This window comes from Salmo salar, chromosome 17, assembly GCF_965601325.2.
Source record: "Salmo salar chromosome 17, fSalSal1, whole genome shotgun sequence".
NCBI classification, from domain to species: domain Eukaryota; kingdom Metazoa; phylum Chordata; class Actinopteri; order Salmoniformes; family Salmonidae; genus Salmo; species Salmo salar.
In genome coordinates this window covers 3,878,483-3,897,190 of record NC_138307.1, presented here as the reverse complement: position 1 = coordinate 3,897,190, position 18,708 = coordinate 3,878,483, and the positions used below count along the sequence as shown (strand labels likewise).

Sequence of the window (18,708 nt, the reverse complement as noted above, 5' to 3'; positions counted from 1 at the left end):
GCCCTGCAGTTACTGACAAACCTGATTCAGCTAATTCCGGTCCAGAGAGACAACCTTTAGTTTAATATTTTAATAATGTGCATTACTGCAGGGCTGGATCAAAAGTCTGCACACCAAATGATTGGAGTTGGAGAACCCTGTAGATTGGGTAAGATAGCACATGACGCTCCTATACCCACATTATCATCCCAACCCAAACCATATTGCTTGGATATTTTCTTTTCACATGGCTAGGTCCAGTCACTAAAAGCAAGCTGAGCTGGCCCCATAACATATCTGTTTCCAGCCCAAAGTGAATATAGGCATAGTTAGCTTGCCATGCCCCACTCAAATCATGCTGGAAAGAAGCAGTTCGTAACAAAAGCAGGCTGGCCATCGTCCCAGTCAGTACTCACTGGAAAGCGAGCCAAAAGAGCACGGTTCAGGTTGACACAATAGTGTGAAAAAGGTTTTTGTTATAGAAAGACTACAATGACCCAATTCCACTTTGTGACAACTGCTGATGTATAAAGGATTTTAGAATGTGTTTGAAATTTGACCCAGTTCCATGTCGCGCCCCCCGTCCTCTACTTATCACTTAGCTGTTAAGTGTCTTAAATGTGAAGAAATTGGAAGAGAGGCCTAGGTGGAGCAATCCCTATATTGCTTTTAGACCTACCCGCTACTCTGATGTGTGAACACTCTCCCCTCGCACTCTCTCTAAACCACTCTCCATCCCTCTGCAAACAATTGGGGGGGGGCCTGGGGAGCAGCCAAATCCCACTGCAGTCTTATAAATCAGACTGTTTGGCATGGAAAGGTTAGAAAGAGCGAGAGAGAAAGCAACAAAGCGAGAGACGAAAGAGGGCGGGATATAAATGGACAATGAGGCTTTGTGCGTATGAGGTTCAAGGAAGGTGATGTACGTAAGGTGTATAAACTATGAGCACCAGTGGAGTAGGGTGAAGTTGCCCCTAGACCCTGATCTTAGTGCAGGAAATACAAAGCTGACCCAAAGTTTAAGGTTAGGATTGGGGGTGGGAAAGCAGATCCTAGATATGTACCTTGGGAAAACTTTACCCTGGAGCACAAACCAGTCGGGAGAGGTAGAACAGTAATGATTAACGGTTTTCCTAGGTGCAGGGTTCACAGAGACAGACAGAGACAGAATAATATAACAAAGGAGTAGTGGACATGAGACAGGGCTTTCCCTGAGCCACCTGCTCCATCGCTTGCCTCTGCCCACTCTCATCCATCGCCAGCATTGCAATCTCATCTATCGGCTGGCCAGCCTGCCGGCAGTAATCTGGGTGGGGGATTACGCTGAGCTGCCTGGCCGAGATATCCCACAGAGGGCCCAATCCACACGGATACCACCCATGGTACCCTCCTGCTGCTGTCACAAGATAGTGTTGTCTCTACTGCACCATCGAACTAGATATTGCATGTAAAGTACCCCACATAGGACCATATTGGAGGTAACACAGACCTATGTACTGTTGTCGTAAGAACACAGTAAAAAGGCTAATACAGTTGATATAAGATTAATTTGGGGAAATGCAGGAATAACAGTCCCGGCTCGCAACATCAAGAGTTTTCCCCCCAAACGGCCAACAAACAATTTATACCTGTGCAATTAATGGTCAACCGCGGCACACCAAATGTAAAGTGATAGCACATCGGGCAATTTCTCTGGGAGAATCGGGAAGAAAGGAGCAGTCAGGCATTTGACCAAAGTCTAATTCACAAAAAAATGGCAGTACTCCCCAATGTAAATATACCTTAATCCAAAGCTTGGTACTGCTGGTACTAGCCTTACTAGCAGAGCACATGGGAGACTGCTCTCATCAATCACACCTTTGGAGCTGGTGCACTGGTTAGTGATCCCAGTTGCACACATCTCCACCGGCAAAAGTTGATACCATGGAAACTAGAACACGCATTACAATAGGTCCAGCCACCGCCTGAAAACACAGGGAAGATTTGCCTCATCCTGAAAGTGGGCCATGAAACAGACAGTGTCCGTTTCTGAAAATAAAAAGTCAGTCAATCCTATACCCACGCATAATCTTTGGACTGCGCCTAGCCAGCTGGTTGCTGGTACTAGTAGGAACGTACTGTCGACATACTTACACAGAGACAAGAAGCCACGTTGATTGTTTTTCTATGATAGTGAGTAAGGGAAGCAGACCTGGGTATATTGCATTAACAGAAATTACGGTAACTAAACAAACATTGTAGATTAGAAATGGGAATTAAATGGTAAATGTACTACTGGAGTGCCATCCCCGCAGCATCCGCAATGGATTAGTCCACTGAGAAAGGTGTCAAAGACCTGCAATTTTTTTTTTTTTTAACTAAAAAACAGTATCGGTCAACCAACAGCCTACCAACCAAAAAAAATGGGGTCAGCCCTACACAGGACAAAAAGTTATTTGAATTAAATCATGGCCTCATTTCAGTCGGGTGACCTCGTTCAGTGACCTATATTGAAACCAGACAAAACATACCGGGTCTATATCACACATGATCTTTGCTCCATATTGTATCTAAGATCCACAGTCTCAGTCAGTATTGACTCGTTCGGTTAAACAGAAAACTTGCCTGGTACCTATTGTCCAGTGAGAATGTGTCAATGTGCTATTATTGGTGGGTCACTGACCATTCCTCTAGCTTGACCAATGGGTATAGGGTTCTTCCCATTGGTTTGCATGGGGATCTCGTGGGTTTTGACTAGGAGTTATAATTCTTCCGGCTGGGTCCACCTTCTGCTTTGTCATTCTATTAGCATGAAAACACACATGCACACCCGGACCTCATATGCATGCACGTGCAGTGGCGTACATACACACACCCCGAAGAACAAGTGTATAATATCATCATCATCATCATCACACACACACACACACACACACACACACACAGATTTCATCCTCCCGGGCCCTGTTCTGTGAACCAGTCCCACAATCCCGGGGCGGCATTAATTGTGGCTCTCTTATCTGAGTGTCCCAGGCCTGCCACTGGGATCTGCTTCAGACCTAGGGAGACCCTCTGGCGGAGCGAGTGTCGCCCGAGATCCGCTATTATGTCTGGAGAGTGTCCTCTGCCCGTCTCTACCCACCAGAGACACAGGGTGCGTCTGAAATGGCACCCTATTCCCCATGTAGTGCACTACTAGTACAACACTATGGTCTGTCTAGCTCCCTGGCTGTGTTTGAAATGTGTGCTCTGGTCAAAAGTTGTGCACTCTAAAGGGAATAGGATGCCATTTTAGATGCAGCCAGGCCGTATAGAGACAGACCATAAACAGATCGATAAGAATGACAGACAGATACTGAGTAGACAGACACATCAACAATGACTGGGGAGGAAAGAGAAATAGCCAGAGGCCTTGTATAAAAACATAGACAGACTGACTTACAAACAAATAAGTAAAAATACTTTGAATACTACTTAAGTAGTTTTCTTGGAGATCTATCTATCTATCTATCTATATATATATATATATATATATATACACACACACAATTAATATACTCCACTACATTCCTAAAGAAAATATGTACTTAACACCCATTTTCCCTGACACCCAAAAGAACTCGTTACATTTCAAATGCTCAGGCACACCAGCAATATGGTCCAATTCAGGCACCCATCATCGCTACTGCCTCTGATCTGGTGGATACTAAACACATATTGCGTAAGTAAATTGTGTCTGAATGTTGGAGTGTGCCCCTGGCTGTCCTTAAATCAAAAGGAAAAAAAATGTAAATTGTGCCATCTGGTTTGCACAATAAGGAATTTGATGAATAGCATGTACTTTTACTCAAGTCTGACAACTGTACTTTTTCCACCACTTTTCTTAAGTACCTTAAAAAACCAATACTTTTACTCAAATAGTATTTTACTGGGTGACTCAGTCATTTTTTATTAAGGCATCTTTACTTTTACTCAAGTTAGTAGTTTTTCCACCACTGCCCTGGAGGACAGAGCCTTGTTCTGTTTGGAATATCAGTACATGTGCTTGGTCTTTGGAGTGTGCATCTCTGTGTGTGTGCACGTTTATGAGTGTGTGTGTAATGTTATCGGTGCTAGTCTCTGGGACCGGATCCTCTGGTAGGTTGGATGTGGGAGTGTGTTACAGTGATTAGAGGGCAGTCAGCCCTTCATTTCCCTCACACCCTGCCTGCCAACATTCCAATTACACCCTGCACCCGGAACGGAAGACTGGTTGCCGTGGCCATGACGTAGATGTCTTTTCCCATCTGGTCGAGATGTGCTACTGTGTCCCTATGACAACAGTTGACAACCTCATTGTCAACCAATAAGACTGGCTGTAACATAACAAAATGTGGAAAAGGTCAGGGGTCTGAATACTTTCCGAATGCACTGTATTGTCTTTAACTAGGCAAGTCAGTTAAGAACAAATTCTTATTTACAATGACAGCCTACCCCCTGTACTGTGTGTGTGTGTGTGTAATAAAAAAATATATATATAAATAAGTCAAAAGTTTTGAGACACCTACTCATTCAAGGGTTTTTCTTGATTTTTTTACTATTTTCTACATAGTAGAATAATAGTGAAGACATCAAAACGATAAAAAAAAAAACACATGGAAATCATGTAGTAACCAAAAAAGTGCTAAACAAATCTAAATATATTTTACATTTGATATTCTTCAAAGTAGCCACCCTTTGCATTCTCTCAACCAGCTTCATGAGGTAGTCACCTGGAATGCATTTCAGCTAACAGGTGTGCCTTGGTAAAAATGTATTTGTGGAATTTCTTTCCTTCTTAATGCGTTTGAGCCAATCGGTTGTGTTGTGACAAGGTAGGGGTGGTATACAGAATATAGCCCTATTTAGTAAAATACCAAGTCCATATTATGGCAAGAACAGCTCAAATAAGCAAAGAGAAAAGACAGTCAATTACAGTGCACTCGCAAAAACCATCAAGCTCTATGATGAAACTGGCACTCATGAGGACCGCCACAGGAAAGGAAGACCCAGCGTTACCTCTGCTGCAGAGGACCAGCCTCAGAAATTGTAGACCAAATAAACGCTTCAGAGATCAAGTAACAGACGACGAAGAAACAGAAGAAACAGAAGAAACAGAAGAAACAGAAGAAAGACGAAACAGACGAAACAGAAGAAACAGACGAAACAGACGAAGAAGAAGAAACAGACGAAGAAACAGACGAAGAAACAGACGAAGAAACAGACGAAGACGAAGAAACAGACGAAACAGACGAAGACGAAGAAACAGAAGAAACAGAAGAAACAGAAGAAACCGAAGAAACAGAAGCAGAAGAAACCGAAGAAGAAGAAACCGAAGAAGAAGAAACCGAAGAAGAAGAAACCGAAGAAGAAGAAACAGAAGAAGAAGAAACAGAAGAAGAAGAAACCGAAGAAGAAGAAACAGAAGAAGAAGAAACAGAAGAAGAAGAAACAGAAGAAGAAGAAACAGAAGAAGAAGAAACAGAAGAAGAAGAAACAGAAGAAGAAGAAACAGAAGAAGAAGAAACAGAAGAAGAAGAAACAGAAGAAGAAGAAACAGAAGAAGAAGAAACAGAAGAAGAAGAAACAGAAGAAGAAGAAACAGAAGAAGAAGAAACAGAAGAAGAAGAACTTGCTTGGTCCAAGAAACAAGCGCAATGGCCATTAGACTGATGGAAATGTGTCCTTTGGTCTGATGAGTCCAAATTTGAGATTTCTGGTTCCAACCGCTGAGTCTTTGTGAGATGCAGAGTAGGTGAATGGATGATCTCCGCATGTGGTTCCCAAAGTGAAGCATGGAGCAGGTGGTGTGATGGTGCCTTGCTGGTGACACTGATTTATTTACAATTCAAGATACACTTAACCAGCATGGCTACCACAGCATTCTGCAGCGATACGGCATCCCTTCTGGTTTGCGCTTAAATGTACTATCATTTGTTTTTCAACAGGACAATCACCCAACACACCTCCAGGCTGTGTAAGGGCTATTTGACCAAGGAGGAGAGTGATAGAGTGCAGCATCAGATGACCTGTCCTCCACAATCACCCGACCTCAACCCAATTGAGATGGTTTGGGATGTGTTGGACCGCAGAGTAAAGGAAAAGCAGCCAACAAGTGGTCATATGTGGGAACTCCTTCAAGACTGTTGGAAAAGCATTCCAGGTGAAGCTGAATGAGAGAATGCCAAGAGTGTGCAAAGCTACATGATTACATGTGTTATTTCATATACAAAAATAAAGAAAAACTCTTGAATGAGGGCTTTTGACTGGTACTGCATGTGCATGTATATATACACACAGTCCAATTATTCAGAGCCCTTGACCTTTTCCACATTGATATTTAACCAATTTTAGAACAAGGCTGTAACAATCTACACACAATACCCCATAATCAAAGCGAACAGGTTTAGACATTTTTGCAAATAAAAAACAGAAATGCCTTTCACATTTTGATACGTTACAGCCTTATTCTAAAATGGATCAAATTGTTTTTTCCCCCTCAATCTACACACACACACATCCCCCCCCCCATAATGACAATGCAAAAACAGGTTTTCGCTAATTTGTAAAAATCACATTTAAATAAGTATTCAGACTCTTCACTCAGTACTTTGTTGAAACACCTTTGGCAGTGACTACAGCCTCGAGTCTTCTTGGGTATGACGCTACAAGCTTGGAACACCTGTATTTGGGGAGTTTCTCCCATTCTTCTCTGCAGATCCTCAAGCTCTGTCAGGTTGGATGGGGAGCGTTGCTGCACAGCTATTTCCAGGTCTCTCCAGAGATGTTCGTTCAGATTCAAGTCCGGAGTCTGGTTGGGCCATTCAAGAACATTCAGAGACTTGCCCCAAAGCCACTCCTGCGTTGTCTTGGCTGTGTACTTAGGGTCATTGTCCTGATGGAAGGTGAATCTTCGCCCCAATCTGAGGTCCTGAGCAGGTTTTCATCAACGATCTCTGTACTTTGCGCCGTTCATCTTTGCCTCGATCCTGACTAGTCTCCCAGTCCCTGCCGCTGAGGAGTGGCTTCCGTCTGGCTACTACACCATAAAGGCCTGATTTGTGGAGTGATGCAGAGATGGGAGAACCTTCCAGAAGGACAACCATCTCCACAAAGGAATATTTACTGTTTATATGTAGATGCAGGAGCTCCACAAGAGGAATAGGAGCTCAAGCAGTAGAAAATGTGAGGTGTCTGTACTCAGATCCTGTCCACGTCAAGCACTGCTCCTTAACCCTTGCCAAATAGCCTACAGCTGTGTCTGTCCAGAGCTCACTGGTGTGGGAAACAGAGCCCAGAATATTTTATTCAATGTTGCAAGTCAAGCTTCAGGCTGGACCCAAGTTAATACGTTTCAAGTTAGTTGCAGTCAGGCCATGCGTAGCCAATGTGAATCATCGGATATTTATTTTGATCAGGATATTTTCTACCTGCAGGCTGCAAAATGTTCCTTTGTTGGCTTTATGTAAGCTATTTTTACATATAGAAGTTAATATTTTTTATTTTTTTTAAGTATCCCCCCCCCCCAATTTCGTGATATCCAATTGGTAGTTGCAGTCTTGTCCGTACGGGAGTTGCAGCGATGGGACATAGGAGGCGAAGGCCAAGAGCCATGCGTCCTACGAAACACTACCCTGCCAAGAGTACTGCTTCTTGATACACTGCTTGCTTAACCCGGAAGCCAGACGCAGCAATGTGTCGGAGGAAAAAAAAAAACGTACGATTGGCAACCGTGTCAGCGTGCATGCACTGACCCGCCAGTCGTCGTCGCTAGAGCACAACGAGACAAGGACATCTCGGCCGGCCAAACCTTCCCCTAACCCGGACGATGCTGGGCAAGTTGTTCGCCCCCTCATGGGTCTCCCGGTCATGGCCGGCTGCCACAGCCCGGGATCGAACCCGGGTCTATAGTGACACTTCAAGCACTGCGATGCAGTGCCTTAGACCGCTGCACCACTCAGGAGGCCAGAAGTAACTTTTTAGGTTTGGATCATTTTCATTTTGATTAACCACCACAATGATTGAGATATGAAGATGTTATTAGAAATGAAATTAATCTGTTGCATGCAAACACGCATATGAAAACTATAACTGGCAATCAGATCTGTAGAAATTGTAAGATAAACTGGCATTCTACATGAGAAAGGTTGCCGATTCCTCATGTAGCCTATTACCGGCCACTTAAGGGAGTAATGGCAGAATCTGCAAAAGTCAGCAGGAGAGTGAGAAGATTGGTTGGGTCAGGTAAATTTATTTTTTTCGTTCTGGTTATCCAGATCTATGGCTCCCTCTTGAGTCATTTGTGTCTTATTTCATCAAACAGTGCACTTAAAGCATCAAACAAGCTCAATGCATATTTGATTTTATTAAAACCCATAAAATTCTATGTAAAAAAATAAAAAATAATTAGACCAATCAATTATTCGAAAGAACAGACGACTTTTAATCGACCAACATTTGTTCCCGCCGGGAACAGCCCGAGTGCGTGTGTGTGAGAATGCCCATATATGCATTCGTGCACATGCATGCATGCGCACGTGTGTGTGTGTGTGTGTGTGTGTGTGTGTGTGTGTGTGTGTGTGTGTGTGTGTGTGTGTGTGTGTGTGTGTGTGTGTACACAAGCTAGGCTTGGGCGGTATACCGTATAATCGGGGTATTTGAAAAAAGCCACGATATGGTTTTTCAATACCGTCAAAACTATTTAGTTAACATTTTTTTATAAATATTTGTAGTTACTTAAGTACCTGCAGTCAACTTCTGCAATATGCTACGAGATGAAGAACATTGCGGAACACAGTCATTTGAGAAACAAGGCTGTTGAGTCTGCCAATAAGAATGCGGTGATTGACAGAGTCGAAAGCCTTGGCCAGGTAGATGAATACGGTTGCACAGTATTGTCTTTAATCTATGGTGGTTATGATATCGTTTAGGACCTTGAGCGTGGCTGAGGTGCACCCATGACCAGCTCGGAAACCAGATTGCATAGCGGAGATGGTACAGTGGGATTCAAAATGGTCAGTGGTGTGTTTGTCAACTTGGCTTTCAAAGATTTTAGAAAGGCAGGGTAGGATAGATATAGGCCTGTAACAGTTTGGGTCTAGAGTGTCACCCCCTTTCAAGGGCGGATGACTGTGGCAGCTTTCCAATCTTTAGGGATACGAAAGAGGTTGAACAGGCTAGTAATAGGGGTTGCAACAATTACGGTGGATCATTTTTAGAAAAAGAGGGTCCAGATTGTCTATCCCAGCTGATTTGTAGGGTTCCAGATTTTGCAGCTCTTTCAGAGCATCAGCTATCTCGATTTGGGTGAAGGAGAAAATGGGGAGGCTTGTGCAAGTTGCTGTGTGGGGGTGCAGAGATCAGAGCTGTTGACCGGGGTAAGGGTAGCCAGGAGGAAAGCATGGCCAGCCATAGAAAAATGCTTATTGAAATTCTCGATTATCGTAAATTACCGGTGTTGACAGGGTTTCCTAGCCTCGGTGCAGTGGGCAGCTGGGAGGAGGTGCTCTTATTCTCCATGGACTTTACAGTGTCCCAGAAATTTTGGGAGTTTGTGCTACAGGATGCAAATTTCTGTTTGAAAAAGCTAGCCTTTGCTTTCCTAACTGCCTGTGTATATTGGTTCCTAACTTCCCTGAAAAGTTGCATATCGCGGGGGCTATTCGATGCTAATGCAGTACGCCACAGGATTTTTTTTGTGCTGGTCAAGGGCAGTCAGGTCTGGAGTGAACCAAGGGCTATATCTGTTCTTAGTTCTCAATTTTTTGAATGGGGCATGCTTATTTAAGATGGTGAGGAAAGCACTTAAATAATAACCGGGCAGCCGCTACTGACGGAATGAGGTCAATATCCTTCCAGTATACCCGGGCCAGGTCGATTAGAAAGGCCTGCTCGCTGAAGTGTTTTTTTTGTGAGTGTTTGACAGCGATGACGGGTGGTCGTTTGAACGCGGACCCATTATGGATGCAGGCAATGATCGCTGAGATCCTGGTTGAAGACAGCAGAGGTGTATTTAGAGGGCAGCTTGGTCAGGATGATATCAATGAGGGTGTCCGTGTTTACAGATTTAGGGTTGTACCTGGAAGGTTCCATGATCATTTGTGTGAGATTGAGGGAATCTAGCTTAAATTGTAGGACGGCCGGGTTGTTAAGCATATCCCGGTTTAGGTCACCTAACAGTACAAACTCTGAAGATAAATGGGGGGCAATTAATTCACATATGGTGTCAGGGGTGTTTTTTTTAAAGTAGAAGCTCGAACTGATCGGGCATAGACCTGGATAGCATGACAGAACTCTGCACGCTAACTCCACCCCCTTTGGCAGTTCCATCTTGGCGGAAAATGTAGTTGGGGATGGAAATGTCAGAATTTGTGGTGGCCTTTCTAAGCCAGGATTTAGACACGGCTAGGAAATCAGGGTTGGCGGAGTGTGCTAAAGCAGAGAATAAAACAAACTTAGGGAAGAGGCTTCTGATGTTAACATGCATGAAACCAAGGCTTTTACGGTTACAGAAGTCAACAAATGATAGCGCCTGGGGAATAGGAGTGGAACTAGGGGCTACTCGGCCTGGGTTAACCTCTACATCACCAGCGGAACAGAGGAGGATAAGGGTATGGCTAAAGGCTACAACAACTGGTCGTCTAGTGCGTTGGCGATAGAGAATAAAAGGAGCAGACATCTGGGCGCAGTAGAATAGATTCAAGGCATAATGTACAGACAAGGGTATGGTAGGATGTGAGTACAGTGGAGGTAAACCTAGGCGTTGAGTGACGATGAGAGGTTTTGTCTCTGGATGTACAAGTTAAGCCAGGTGAGGTCTCTGCATCTGTGTGGAACGAAAGACCCATCTAAGGCATTTTGAGCGGGACTGAAGGCTCTACAGAAATAGTTGAGTCAGGATGCTGTTCGGTTGTCACTACTACGCTAGGCGAGCAGGGAGCACAGCGTTCAGAAAAGCTAGCGGGCCGGCGGTAGTAGCTGGTACTTCGGCGACATCCTAACAGAATAGGCTGTTGAGACCACATCGGGCTATCACGTCGGCAGTCCAGTCGTGATGGATTGGCAGGGCTCCGTGTCGACAATAAAGGGTCCAGGCCAATTGGCAAAGGAGGTACTGTAGCCCTAGAATTAGTTGTTATATGGGCCTAGCTCAAGGCTAGCTGGTGCTTGCTTCTGGACAGAGGCGTTAGCTAACAGTAACCACACGTTTGCAGATAGCCCAGCATCACAGGGCTAGCTAGTTAGACACCCAGCAAGTTTAGCACTCACCAAAGTCAGATTTACTATAAGAAAAATGTTATTACCTTTGGTGTTCTTCGTCAGAATGCACTCCCAGGACTTCTACTTCAATAACAAATGTTGGTTTGGTCCCAAATAATCCATTGTTATATCCAAATAGCGGCGTTTTGTTCGTGCGTTCAAGACACTATCCGAAAGGGTAAATAAGGGTGACGAGCATGGTGCATTTCGTGACAAAAAAAAAAAAAAACGAAATATTCCATTACCGTATTTCGAAGCATGTCAACCGCTGTTTAAAATCAATTTTTATGCCATTTTTCTCGTAAAAAAGCGATAATATTCCGACCGGGAAATCGTTTTTTTTATTACAAAGAGAGTGAAAGTAAAAGCATGCTATCCCCTCATGCACGAGCCTCAGTCTGATGGCCCTCTGATAGAGCACTTGCCAAACGCACTAATGTGTTTCAGCCTGGGGATGGAATTACATCGTTCAGCTTTTTCCCGCCTTCTGAGAGCCCATGGGAGCCGTAGGAAGTGTCACGTCATGCCAGAGATCCCCTGTATTTGTTAGAGATGATCAAGGAGGGCAAGAAATGGTCAGACAGGCCACTTCCTGTAAGGAATCTTCTCAGGTTTTGGCCTGCCAAATGAGTTCTGTTATACTCACAGACACCATTCAAACAGTTTTAGAAACTTTAGGGTGTTTTCTATCCAAAGCCAATAATTATATGCATATTCTAGTTACTGGGCAGGAGTAGTAACCAGATTAAATCGGGTACGTTTTTTTATCCGGCCGTGCAAATACTGCCCCCTAGCCCCAACAGGTTAAAAGGAACCACTAGCTTTCATATGTTCCCATGTTCTGAGCAAGGCACTTAAACATTAGCTTTCTTACATGGCACATATTGCACTTTTAGTCTCTTCTCCAACACTTTCATTATTTATTTGAGGCTAAACTGATTTTATTGATGTATTATATTAAGTTAAAATAAGTGTTCATTCAGTATTGTTGTAATTGTCATTATAAAAATATAAAAAAATTAATCGGCCGATTAATCGGTATCGGCTCCGCTGGTCCTCCAATAATCGGTATCGGCGTTGAAAAATCATAATCGGTCGACCTCTAATTTGGTTTGCTGATTTAGTAGCTAGTTGGCTATCTAGTTACTGTATGTGGTTAGCTTCTTCCAAAAAGAATTCACTTTGAAAATGTTTTATTAAACTATGCAAGTCAGTTAAGAACAAATTCTTATTTACAATGACGGACTACCCTGGCCAAACCTTCTCCTAACCCGGACAACGCTAGGCCAATTGTGCGCCGCCCTATGGGACTCCCGATCACGGCCGGTTGTGTTACAGGCCGGGATCGAACCAGGGTCTGTAGTGACGCCACTAGCACTGAGATGCAGTGCCTTAGACAGCTGCGCCACTCAGGAGGCTTGGTAACAGAGAAATCCATCCTGTATCAAGAGCCTTGCTGGCTAATATTTGTTTTGTGCGTGCAGCAAACTGAGTAGCATTTTTGAGTCATGTATATTTTAGGTCGGAAACTGTAAAAAATGTTCGCAATGCGATCGTTAGCATTTTCTATGGGATTTTACAGGTACTTGTTAGCATTGCTAACCTTCGGATTACAGAGTATCAGTGGGGTTTGAAAACAGCACCCCTTGTGTTCAGTGACGGTGTTACCAATTATGCCAATATGGCACAAGGTCGGAATGAAAGTATAACATTCTGGATACCGCCCAAGCACTCTACCAAATGAGCCACAATGGAACAAGTCTACTATGTGAAGTCAATGTACGATACATGCTTGCATGTTTCCAAGAACAAGCTCCCCATACTGAGAAATAAGGTAATGTACGGGGTCAGCAGCATACCCTTGCAGTGACGCATTGCTTACCCGTCCCACATATCTTAGTGGGGCACTGAACACACACAATTAATCAAGTGAGATTAAAATGCACACACACGGGAGAGATGTACAAAATGAATCAAGTGCGAGACAAACACGCCCGGACACACACTCAAAATGTACACACACAGCCATGTTCCATTACTGTCACACACACACACACACAGTAGGCTATAAGCCTCCTCCTGCGTCACACAAATACAGGAAACCAACCCTAGGTAATGGTGGGGACAAGGAAACAGGAATTGGGAATAGCAGGGCACTGCCAAGAACATCCCACTCCTTCTTGACACCACACACACACACACGCTATGCTACTCACAGTTCAGCTAAGTTATTTAGTTCATGAAACAAAGAGGACCTTTTAGAGATATTAGATACTTCAGAACTGCAAACTATAAATCAACAACGCAATTTTGAGCAAGTGGATTAAATCGAAGCCCAAAATCAACATTTAGACCAGCACTGATTAAATTCTCCAAATGTCAGGTAATAGTTGATTGAAACTGTTGTAAAGCGATACGCATAACTCCCTTCACAGTACATGTAGCAATAAATATACACAAGGCCAATCAATATACAAAGGGACACTGTCGAGGGTTGAGCGAGGGAAGCGTTAGCCTGTCTTGGAGAAAAAGGCAGTAAAAAGAAAGATAAGGAGGGAATGAAAGGGAGGAATGGGAAAAAGAGAAGATATTGAATGAGGGAAGACTTAGGCCTGTTGCTTCTGAAGAAAGAGGCAGTGAAAAAAAACTTGAATAAGGGAGGAATGAAAGGAAGAAAGCGTGAGAGCAGAGACAGGAATATCTCTGGGAGGCGGCGCTCTAATTATAGCGCGGGTGCCAGGGGACCGGGGAGGGCACCGCCGCCACCAAAACACAGGAGGAGGAGGGAAGAGGGGGATAAGGAGGGAGGAGAGGAGGTGGGCAAGGCAGGTAGCTCAATCATTTCAAAAAGAGACCCAACATGGGAGAAGGAGGGATAATTGATGAGGTGAGGAATAATTGCTCAATTTCAAATCAACCCCTAGCCCCCTACTCCCTATCCACTCCTGTCGACCTGAGAGGATTGGATGGTTAGATCGGTGGAATCAATATGGCTATATTTACACCCTAGCTAAATGAAAAGGTAAAAGTAAGCCATTACCAATACCTAACAAATTCTTTCATAAACAGTCAGCTCTATAGGAGTGTCTAGGCGTGTAGCCTGTACACGGTAGGGGCTAGGGGTTGATTTGGAATTCAGAAAATACATGTTTTAGAGTATTTGATTGCTTTGGGAGACATTTGATCAAGTAGGACAAGTCAATCAAGAATAAAGGAGGCTGACTGAAGAAGGAGTGGCCATTTTGTTGTCAGAGGGACTGTGTTGCATAATTCCTAAGACACATGCTGCTGTGTTTGTGTGATTATGTATTGGCTTTGTTATGTAGAGTGAGTGTGCATGTGTATCTAACTGTCTGTGTGTATGTCAGGAGCATGTTGCCATCGGATGTATTATTAATTAATATATCCACGTGGGCTCAATCAACGGGTCACACAGATCACTGTCCCATACGTCGATGTACATCACATTGACTGCCCTCCCCCTCTTTCCATCGCGCTCCTACTCTCTGCAGCTATATGTTAACGGTGGACTATGTCTACATCCCAAATGGCACTGTACTCCTTATGTAGTGCGCTACTTTTTACCGGAGCCCTATTGGAAAGGCGACATAAGGAATAGGGTGCCATTTTGGATTAATTCTATAAAACTATAAGCCACAGAGAGTCAGCCCCCTAAAAACTGAAATCATCACGAACGACCTCCACCAGGCTCTTTGACTGCGCTTGGTCGCTCAGACGATCAAGTTCCAGGATTGTATGAGGGAACGTGAAGGTCAGACACACACACACACACACACACACACACACACACACACACACACACACACACACACACACACACACACACACACACACACACGACTCGCCACGGGCCACGTCAGTCACGCAGCGTCCATGACGGTGACACTGACAGTTAAGACGTGATCCACTGGCCTGTACAGGGCAGCGGTGGGGTTGCCATAGCAGCAGGGCTATAGGGCGCGTTCCAGGTCATCCAGGTCGTCATTATTGCAGATTATCAGAACTCACAAAGCCTAGAGAAGTGTTTAATGATTCAGGTGCTACTTTATTATGATAGAGTAGTCTGAGATGTGCAGCATGACTGCAAAAAGACAACCTGGAACACACCCATTCTCTCCTGGTTGGAGGTGGGGTCCCTGATAACTCTCATCCAGGTTTCATTGGGGAGCAGCACCTGCACAGAACCAATGATCTGTACAGATGAGGGATTGTGAAGAGTGGGGTTTGAGTCGCTTCTCAATCTAGCCCATCCTGATGTTGTGAGAGCTTCTAAATGTGGTCTGTACCAGACACTGCTGCACATTTCATATCAGATGATACAGTGATATCATGATATATTTGCTCTGTAAAGCTCTTCATGGTCGTGTTTATTAGGGCACACCGTTGCAAAATGTTTTGCAACAGAATGTGAAAACAAACGTCTCTCATTGGACAAGTTCAGGTAGTCACTCACTGTTTCACTCCATTTCATGCCAACTGAACAGCAAGATAGAGATAACCAGCCATGGATGCAATCTGAAAGGCCAATTTACAGCGCACAAAGCCGGCCTTACACCACCATGCCAGGTCCTTTTACTGATCAGCTCTCCTGAAAACCTGCCATGTCATTAAAGGGATAGGTGACATGACCTTTTCAGACAAACCCATTACTTAAAAGTGAGGATGTCCAGTGTGGCTACATGGGAGAGAAAGAGGGTACAAAATACAACAAATCCTGAAAGGGGAGGAACATCCCAACGTGGGGAGAACAACATAAACGTACCATGACAACGCCATAAAGGGCCAGGAATTTCTATCTGGCAGGCAGAAAAAGAGGCACCGCCACCAAAACATAAAAAGGGGCTTAAAATGGAGGATGGTTGGCATGGCTTGAGAAACATCCCAAAACAGAGACAATGAATGGCACACAACAACAAACCATTACAAGGGTAGGAATTGTAGAGACTAACATAGAGCTAATTGTCCCTTTAATGCGCTATTGGAAACTGGCGCTTTAAATGGGTGGTTGGATGAAGCTGCAACATGAGCAGTGGATGCCAAAGGGAGACAATGGGTATAATGTACGCTAATGGGTGAGAGGCTGTGTTGCCCTGGGCTTGAATGACTGCAGTGCATTGACAGACTGCCTGGGTTGCTCGTCGACCAAGGATGGGAAACTGAAATTCTGCTCCTACACTCCAGTCTGTATAGAGGTCGGATTAACAAGAGAGCCCTGCCCTTTGTCCTTAGACTGTTCAATTTGTGGCTTATACATGTGTATATCAAGTAATAAAGCATTATAAACTACATCAGCTTTCTTTTCCCAACAAAAATTTAAGGAATTAATTGTCAATTATTGACAACCCACAATATGGGAAATACCAACTAACTATGAACTTCTGTATTGGGAGGTTTGAAAATCAACTTCATAGACTATTTGGCATTTAATTGACTGAAATGATCTTAATATGTTGAAATATCACCAACACCCTTTGGCTATATTGAACTAAGATTAAGAACAACTGATACATATAGTCAGAAACATTAGGGGTAATACGTATAACAACTAGCTATGTTAGAGGTGTATGGATGTGAGAAGGCCTAGTAAAACCTGAGTGACATTGAAATATTGAACTTGAGGTGTGAGAAGAGTAATGCTTATTGTGTGGGTAGCCTAGCTAGCCCACAGACCCGCATCTTTCAAGTATCACCCATATCAAATGTATCCGCTTACTGACTGGTATCATTTGTTCAAATTCAAACCGCAGTACCCACACACAGGCATACCAAATGTAGCGTTTGTGTTACACTGTAAGACTATAAGAATGTCGTGAAAGGCCACATTCACACCGACATGGAATAGCGCCTGACAGAGAGAGAGAGATGATCGGTGATTGTGTGCAACCTCTCCACACCAGGGCCAATTCCAGACAACTCATGACTTTAACAGACATTTTAGCAGGGTATTTTCTTGAAACGGTTAGATAAGTTGTGATAAATAAATAAAAAAAGGTAGCCAGCCTATCGGTTGAAATGTTAACCTAATGGTGTGTCCCTGCGTTCCCGAGCCTCTGGGTTCATGGAATGCTGCAGTGCACCGCCGCCATCTTACTTCTGTCTCACTACATTATCTTTATTCTCTAGTTTAACATGAAACAGGTTGACGTAGGGAAAACATAGGCGATTTTACCCTTATCCATGGGCGCAATGTGCAGAATTAATGGGTCATAGGTCTACTCGTTGGCTCTTTTTAGGGAATAGCCTGTGTCTTTAGGCTACAGAAAGCTAAATCTAAGGGAAAGAATAACCCACTATAACGTTAAATGTTTACTTTCACGCCCACCACCAAAATATACCATCGAGCCATGGGGGAAAAAAACACTACACAAATGGCTACAAAATGGTGATCATATTACCCATCATCTCCGGATACAACAATCAATATTGCCACTAGAGAAACCTGTTTAGACTAGGCTGTTTTGAAGTGTAATTACGCACAGAAACAAAAATCACGTTCGTTTACAGAGGTGACACAGGAATCTCAGCCGTAGCCTAGATTGGAACGATTCATCAGGTCTTCCTTTCTGTGTAAAATAAGTCATTATTTCTCATCTTGAACTGTGACAAATAAAACTTAGCCATAGGCTATAAAACTAGATTTCAATTCAAGCAATGGCAGAAATATAGCAGTTTATAACAGTACTGGGCAAAAGGGGATCTAAACACGGGCTATGCTACTTCTATGATTTCGAGTCAGACTAAATTCGATAAAAAGCTGTCCAACATGTATTCAGGCGTGGAATATGTTCACAGCCTTGCTGAATGTCTGGTTTCATTTTGTTCTATTCATGCGTAATTAGCCCCCATGGTTTGGAATCACCCGGCTCCCGCAATAGCAGAGGAAGAGAAGAATAGCCATGGAGCTCAGCCTTGTCCCGACTATCTTTACCCAGTTTCTTACCTCAACTGCTAACGCCGTGGTCGCAACAACCAGCAGCATCAAAGCCATACGGTCCCCCATGCCGTATTATTGTCACAACGCGTCCTATGTACGGTGTATTATTCTATGTTCCGTCAGTATGTATTCAGAGCTCGTCTCCGTGGCAGTGCCGCTGACTGTGTTTGTTTAATGGAGAACGATACCGAGGCTGCTCGAGCACCAAGTCACCTGACCCGACAACGAATGAACGGAATTATTAGCGAGAGGCCCAAAAAATCTGATAGCTCTGGGTGTGGCCCCGATGGGGGCTAAACACTGAATTTAGCATTTTTCAAACAGCTGAAACAGATTTTCCCTGCAATCTAGAGCCATAATAATTATGCTTAATTCTATGTAAAAAAAAATTATACACTGCTCAAAAAAATAAAGGGAACACTTAAACAACACATCCTAGATTTGAATGAAAGAAATCATCTTATTAAATACTTTTTTCTTTACATAGTTGAATGTGCTGACAACAAAATCACACAAAA

At 43.7% G+C, this 18,708-nt stretch overlaps 1 protein-coding gene across 5 annotated transcripts in view; it reads right to left on the bottom strand.

Moving 5' to 3' along the window:
* appa (amyloid beta precursor protein a) overlaps window positions 1-18,432 on the bottom strand; it is a 49,248-nt gene extending 30,816 nt beyond the window's left edge. For 4 of the 5 annotated variants that reach the window (XM_014151319.3, XM_014151320.3, XM_014151321.3 and 1 more), the window contains exon 1: window positions 18,197-18,432. In XM_014151319.3, coding sequence (XP_014006794.2) covers window positions 18,197-18,256 — 60 coding nt within the window. In that variant the 5' untranslated portion in view covers window positions 18,257-18,432. The remainder of the gene's footprint in view (window positions 1-18,196) is intronic. The other variant, XM_014151318.3, reaches the window with a different exon arrangement.
* Window positions 18,433-18,708: the final 276 nt, after the last annotated feature.